Source organism: Plasmodium reichenowi, chromosome 14 (genome assembly GCF_001601855.1).
Source record: "Plasmodium reichenowi strain SY57 chromosome 14, whole genome shotgun sequence".
In the NCBI taxonomy this organism is placed as follows: domain Eukaryota; phylum Apicomplexa; class Aconoidasida; order Haemosporida; family Plasmodiidae; genus Plasmodium; species Plasmodium reichenowi.
Genome location: NC_033659.1, coordinates 1,802,445 through 1,810,261, shown reverse-complemented (window position 1 = coordinate 1,810,261; position 7,817 = coordinate 1,802,445). Strand labels below are relative to the sequence as shown.

Here is a 7,817-nt window from a genome sequence, read left to right as displayed (position 1 = left end):
TTTTTTTTTTTTTTTTTCATTGCTTGTATAATGTATTGTATAGTTCTTTTTTCAAATGCAATATATTTTTATATATAGTTTGATTATTTAAATGTTCGTATTCATTTTCAGAGTCTGAATAAAATTTGTTTCTCCTTCTTTCTTCTTCATCTTCATCATCGAGTTCTGCTTCCCTAGCTAGCTTTTTTAGTAAGGAATCTTTTTTTTTAAGAATTAATTTATCTTGAAATTCAATCATTTTATTTGCGCATTCAATAGCTTTATTTATTTTTGCATAATCTTCTTCATTTATACTTTTTAGATAATCTAATTCTTGTAGATCTTGTATATTAATTCCTACTTTTTCCAGAGAAGTTTTCCATTTATATATTTCTGTTTCGGTAATAAAACAAATACACTTTCCTAAAATGATAAAAAAAAAAAAAAAATATATATATATATGTATATATATATATATATATATATATATATATATATATATATAATATTTTTTATGTTAAATTTATTACCCTTTCTAAAATTTCGAGCTGTTCTGCCTGAACGATGAACAAACGTTATGTCCGATATTGGACAATTTAGTTGTATTATTAAATCACACTTATCTAAATCTATTCCTCTACTGAGTACATCGGTACAAAATAAAATTGCCTTATGATTTTGTTGTGAGAATTTGTTTATATTTTCAAGTCTTTCTTTTAATTTTTGTTTAGAATGTATACTATATATATTAAGTTTATTTTTTATATATAAATTAGATCTATACTTTTTAGGTATGGATGATTCCAAATTATTATGTAGAAATAAATGTTTAAAAATAGCATTCAATTGTTTTGCACTTTTTATGGTATTAACAAAAATAATTATTTTGTTTATCTCATCATTTTGATGTGTATCTTGAGGATGTTCCCATTTATTATTATCATGATGATCATTATGATCCTTATTATTTGTATCATAAGAAAAGTAAGATTTGATTAAATAAAATAATTTACATACAATATCTCTTTCATTCAATTTAACTATATATAATGTTAACAATTCAGGTAATATATTTGAATTATCATTATATACATTTTGTTCGTTCGATAAATTAATAATAAATGATTTATCTTTACGTATAATTATGGAATTTAATAATTTTGTCATATTATCATTTTGTAACTGAACTGTCAAACTTAATGTAGCGGATAATAAAAATGTTTGAATTAGTTTTTTTTTTTTATCTCCTACAGATTTATAAATATGTTTAGCTATATAACTAATATCTTTCATAAAGGATATTTCTATCATTTTATCTATTTCATCACATACAAGATATCGTATATTTTTCATTTCATATATATATTTTATTGGATTTTCTAAATGTAGAAAATATTTTAATCTTCCAGGAGTACATATAAGTATTTCTGGTTTTTTCCTAAGAATTCTTTTTTGCTTATTTAAATTTAAACCTCCAATAATTGTAGAAATGAATAAGTTAATATATTTGTTTATATAATTAAAATGTTTTAATATTTGTAATGCTAATTCTCTTGTTGGTACTAATATAAGACATCTAAATTTTTGTATATTCTTAAATTTCTTTTTATATTCTTTTAATTTATTTATAAGAATATTATTTAATATAGGTAAACAAAATGTTAACGTTTTACCTGTACCTGTTTTAGAAATAACAACAATATCATTTTTATCATTAATTGATTTTTCTAAGGTTTTCGATTGTATTTCTGTAGGTTTAAAAAAAGCATTATCAAATAATGATTTCATAACATTATGTAAAATAAATATTTTACCACCATTATTCCAATTATTACAATGTATTTTATATTTTATATTATTATCTTTTTCTAATTCTTCTTCAGTTTTAATAATTCTTTCAATATTAAATAATTCTTTTTTTTTACTTGAATTTTCGTTACTACTGCTATTAATATTAGATATATTTACATTCTCAGTTGATTTCTTTTGTCCTCTTTTTTTTCCATTTTTTTGTTCTCTTTCTTCTTCTCCTTCTCCTTCTTCGTCTTTTTTCAAATTATTATCTGTTGTATTTATTTGCATATTACTATTTATAATTTTTTTTTTCTTTTTACCTCTCTTTCTTTTCCTTTTTCGTTTTTCTATAAAATTATTATCTTTTATTATCTTCTCATTATTATTATTATTTATATCAAAATGTTCTAACCTATCGTTCTCCAATGATTCCTCAATTTTTATTTTCTTGTCCTCTCGAGATATGCAACCTAGAGTTGTATCATTTTGATTCTCACTTTTTGTGGAATCTTTTTTTCTTTTGAGAGATAACTTCTTCTTACTTTCGTTATTTTTAGAATCATTCTTACATTTATTTCCGTAATGTAAATTATGACTATTTAAATTATCTGTGCTCAAAATTTTTACATTGCTTCCTTCTGCCTCTTCAATAGAAATTAGCCCTTCCTTCTTCAACCTGAAATGTAAATAAAATAAAATAAAAATAAAAATAAAATAAAATAAAATGAAATGAAAATAATGGATATAATAAATATTTATAAATATATAATATATATATATATATATATATATATATATATATATATATAGATGACATCCAAAAAATATATTTTTTTCCCTTTTTTAAATATTTACTCTTTAAATAGAGAAGGTTTTATTTTAAGGGGCTTAAAATTCATGTTACTGGTTTGTTTCATTTTTTTTTTTTTTTTTTCATAATATGGTCTTTTTTTCTATTTTATAAAAAAAAAAAAAGGGAAAAAATTAACTTGAATATTATTATATATATGAAATATATATATAAGATATATAATCTTATAGATCTATTTTATAAAATAATCTTCATATTAGAAAAACAGCAAGAAAAAAAGAAAAAGGAATTACATAAGGGAAATAATAAATATAAACAAAATATTTATATATATATATATATATATTTAATTCATTCTATTATATGTATAACTAAATTATATGTAGTTGTATATACATAAATATTTATAATATATGATATATATTATAATAACATTATTTTGCATATAAAAATAATTAAATAAAATAAAATAAAAGCAAACTTGAGAAATTATACATTTGAAGGTAAAACATAAATTATGGATTATAATTTTATATATTATTTTTTTATTTTTATAGTTATAAAAATAATAAATCCCCTTCTTCAATGCACTATATAATATATATATATATATAATATATATATTTATTTATAATATATAGTATGATTTTGTTCTATAAATATTATACATATTAAATATTACAAATCATAGATATATATTATACATAATATTATATATATTATACATATGTATGTATTATAAAATATTATTATTATATATATATATAATTATATTGTATTATATATAATATGTATGTATTATAAAATAATAATATAATATATATAAATATTTTAGCTCAACTATAAAAAAATAAGTGAACCCCTGCTAAAAATAATAAAAAATAATTCATAATACTATATATAATACATTACTCAAAACTTTATATATATATTATATAAATATATATGCATATGTTTTTTTTTTTTGTTATTATTTTTTTTTTTTATATATTCTGTTGTTTTCTGGAATATTTATTAGGAAGAAGATATATGTTTTTATGAGATATTCATAATTATGATGTAATTATATACATACGATTTTCAAATAAATATAGATATATGGTATGATTTAAATACATATTCTATATATACATATTATTTTTTTATTATCCTTCTTATTCAACTATTATTTTCTTAATGTTAAACCTAATATTTTTTTAATGATAAAATTATATATATATATATATATATATATATATATATTTATTTATTTATTTATTTTTTTATGTATGTATTTTTTATTGTATTATATTATATATGTATATTTTTATGTTCATATTCTCAACTTGCAATATAAATATATTTTTAAATATATATATAATATATCCTATTTGTATAAATATATATATTATTTATTTTATTTTGTATTTATTTTTTTATTAAATCAAAAGTTATTGTTTATTTTCCAAATAAAAACAAAATATATGTATTTTTGTTTTATTATGGTTTATTTTTTTTTTTACATTTAACACTTAATATATTTTATTTAAATTTTTTTTTTTTTTTTTTTTTTTTTATGTCTGTTAAGTATTTTATTTTTTCTACTACTGTAAAGAATAAAAATAGTATATTATTATTTCCCAAATTGAATTTTTTTTTTAATATATCAAAAATGAGTATAAGTATTTACAAAAGTAAAGTATTTAATAGCAAGGATATTGTGGATATTAGCATACATGAAAAAAATTTGAAAGTAGAACCTTCCAGCTTTAAAGATTGTTTTTATAGATTGAATGATGAAAGAATAAATATTGACGAATTAGAAAATAAAATAGAATATCACTTATTAAATGGTAAAATTAGCAATAATAATAATAATAATAATAATTATGAGAATAGTGTGAAGAAAGAATATATTGTTGAAAAAGATCAAAATGATGAGAAATGTAATAATAAAAAAACAAATGTTTTTGATATAAAATTAAATAATGATTTAAATTATAATATGCATTTAACATATAATAATTTGGAAGAAATAAAATGTTTGTATTTTTTCTTTTTAATTAATATTTTAAGATTTAAAAATAATTTAGATCTAAATGTTATTCGAAGTATATGTACTCATATTAATAATATTTCAAATAATGACAAGAACAATAATCAATATATGTGTATTGATAAGATAAAAGAAAATTCTTTGTATAGTTTAAAATTAAAAGATTTTTTTGTTTCTGTTTTAAAAAAATGTGGTAAGAATGAATATAATTTGAATGATTTTAATAGATCTATACATATAGTTATTGAAAAGAGTAGTGTCATATTTTTGAATACTTATAAAATTGTTTCTTCATGTAAATATTTAACTTGTTGTTTTGCCAATCTTTTAGAAGTTTTTAATTTAAATTATGATATTTTGTTTATGAATTCATTTAATAATAATATAAATAATAGTAATATCAAATCTATTAATAACATAGTATCGAATTTAAAATGGATGTTACACGATTCAAAAATTGAAAAAAATTCAAACTTATCAAAAAAGTTTAGTTCCAACATTTTGTTATATATCTATACGCAAAGTAAATTGACCGATGAATGTGAATATTTTATGAATCTTATTAATCAAAATTTTAAAAATTCAATTGAATCCTTTACTCATGAATATAACGAAGAAATGACATCCATTGATACTTATATTAATATTTTATGTAATAATATGAATCAAACATTATATATATATATAGACAATTTATTAAATATGTGTAAAAATATTATGCCATTATATATAGAAAAATTAAATGAATTTTTGTTATCTGAAGAAAAAATTATTACTCATAATGTAAATTTTAAAAAGCCCCCAGTTGACGGAATTATTTTAAAAGATATGGAAAAACAGGAGGATGAACATAAAGGTGACATTAAATTAAATCTTGTAAACATATATGAAAAGAATATATTAGATAAAATTGAATTAATGTTTAAACAAATAAGTGAACAAGCACAAAAGAATAATCTTCCTAATTCTAATATAATATATAATAAAAACGAAAATGATAATACTCATAAAAATCAATATAGGTGCCTGAATAATAGTCCTGTTGAAATGTTAAAAAAATTGAACTGTGTATTTATAAATGTTACTCATCTTATTACAGATATAATCATGCATCTTAATATTTTGAATGATATACGAGCATATAACAAGGCCATTTCGCAACATATGAAGCAGAAAAAAGTATCTAGTTGTGTACATAATGTCGGCGTAGGTTGTAATGAATTTAAGAATTTCTTATACTCATTTTTATCAAGTGAAAATAATTTATTATTAAATAAATCATATGTAAATAAAGACAAAAAACTTGTTACTTCCCATTTTTATGATTTCCTTGAAAAATATTTCTCACCATATAAATATGAAGAAGAATTAAATGAAATATTATTACCTAAAAATATCAACTTTAATTTAAAAACAGCTAAAGGATGTAAAGATTTTACAGGTGAGGATATGCAATTGAGGAATATATTTTTTGAATATATTAAAAAAAAATTCTTATTACATGGAGCTGTTGAAATAGATACGCCTATATTTGAATTGAAAGAAACATTAATGAATAAATATGGTGAAGATTCGAAATTAATATTTGATTTAAAAGATCAAGGAGGGGAAAATTTATCCTTAAGATATGATTTAACTGTACCATTGTATCGTTTTATTAATACAAATAATATTAGTTATCTTAAAAGGTTTCATATAGGAAAAGTATATCGAAGAGATGAACCAAGTATGAATAGAGGACGCTTCAGAGAATTTTACCAATGTGATTTTGATATAGTTGGAAAGTTTGATACACTACGTACAGATTTTCATATATTATATATCTTTTGGGATATCTTATATAATTTAAGAAATGTTCTTGGTAATTTCAAATGTAAACTAAATCATAGAAAAGTATTAGAATATATGTTATTATCATGTAATATACATAAAGATAAAGTAAAAACTGTATCTAGTAGTATAGACAAATTAGATAAAATAACTTTTCAACAATTCAGAGATGAACTATTAAATGACAAAGGAATACATATTGAAGCAATAGATAAAATTGAGCAATATATATCTAAGACATTGAGTTTATCACCTTTTCTTGTTATTGAATTTTTAAGAAATGATTTAAATGAATCAACCCTAAATGAAGAATATAAATTAGAAATACAAAATTGTATAAACCATTTAGAGCAAATATTTGATTTGTTGAAACATTTTAATATGCTTAATCAATTTTCTTTTGATTTATCATTAGCAAGGGGTTTAGATTATTATACCGGAATTATTTTCGAATTTGTACTTCTTTCCGAAACGAATGTAGGTAGTGTAGCTGCAGGGGGAAGATATGATTTTTTAATAAGAAATAAGAGAAGAGAATATCTTCCATCTGTTGGTGCCTCGATAGGTATAGAGCGTATAATAACAATTGCTGAAGAATTTATAAGAAAGAAAAACTTATTTTGTAAAACAAAAGAGGAAACTACAAATAAAGATAACAAAAATAATCAAAATCATGTAAATCTTCAAATTGATGAAAATGCTCAAAATAAGAAGAAACCAAATATATCTAATAAGGAAATAAAACCAAAAAGCAGCAACAAAAAAAACAACAGTAATAATAATAATAATAATAATAGTGAGAATAGTAATAAATTAAATATGAAAGATAATGCTGTTGATGTTCTCGTATGCAATATTAAAAAGGATTGCTTCAAAGAAATTGTTGAGTTATGTACAAAATTATGGGAAAATGATATTGCAACGGAATTTACTTATGTCAAAGATCAAAAAATACAAAAACAATTAGTATATGCTCTTGAAAAGCAAATACCACTTGTTCTTATTATAGGAGATGAAATTGAACAAGGTATTGTTAAGTTAAGAGAAATCACTTTAGATAAAGATAAATCAACTGGAGAAAAAGAAATTAACATAAATGAGTGTATTCAAGAAATAAAGAAATATTTTACACACAACTGCAAATGGAAACAGAATATTACCAATATTTTATTTGAAAAAAAGCAATAATCTTTTAAAAAAATATATATCTATATATAATATATATTTTTGGATATTTTTATTATATAATATATACACATCAAAAAAAAAAAAAAAAAAAAAAAAAAAAAAAAAAAAAAAAAAAAAAAAAAAAAATAAAAATTATAAATTTTATTTTTTTTTTTTTTTTTTTTTTTTTTTTTAATTTTT

At 19.2% G+C, this 7,817-nt stretch overlaps 2 protein-coding genes across 2 annotated transcripts; one reads left to right on the top strand and one right to left on the bottom strand.

Moving 5' to 3' along the window:
- Nucleotides 1–16: 16 nt before the first annotated feature.
- On the bottom strand, nucleotides 17–2,690 carry PRSY57_1444500 (RNA helicase, putative; the record flags this gene model as incomplete). The annotated part of the gene is made up of 3 exons (XM_012910042.2): nucleotides 17–402; nucleotides 510–2,449; nucleotides 2,629–2,690. The coding sequence occupies 3 exons, from the start codon at nucleotides 2,688–2,690 to the stop codon at nucleotides 17–19; spliced, it is 2,388 nt and encodes a 795-aa protein (XP_012765496.2).
- Nucleotides 2,691–4,235: 1,545 nt separating this feature from the next.
- PRSY57_1444400 (histidine--tRNA ligase, putative) lies at nucleotides 4,236–7,637 on the top strand (the record flags this gene model as incomplete). Its single annotated transcript, XM_012910041.2, has 1 exon — nucleotides 4,236–7,637. One exon carries the CDS (start codon nucleotides 4,236–4,238, stop codon nucleotides 7,635–7,637), a length of 3,402 nt encoding a protein of 1,133 aa, XP_012765495.2.
- Nucleotides 7,638–7,817: the final 180 nt, after the last annotated feature.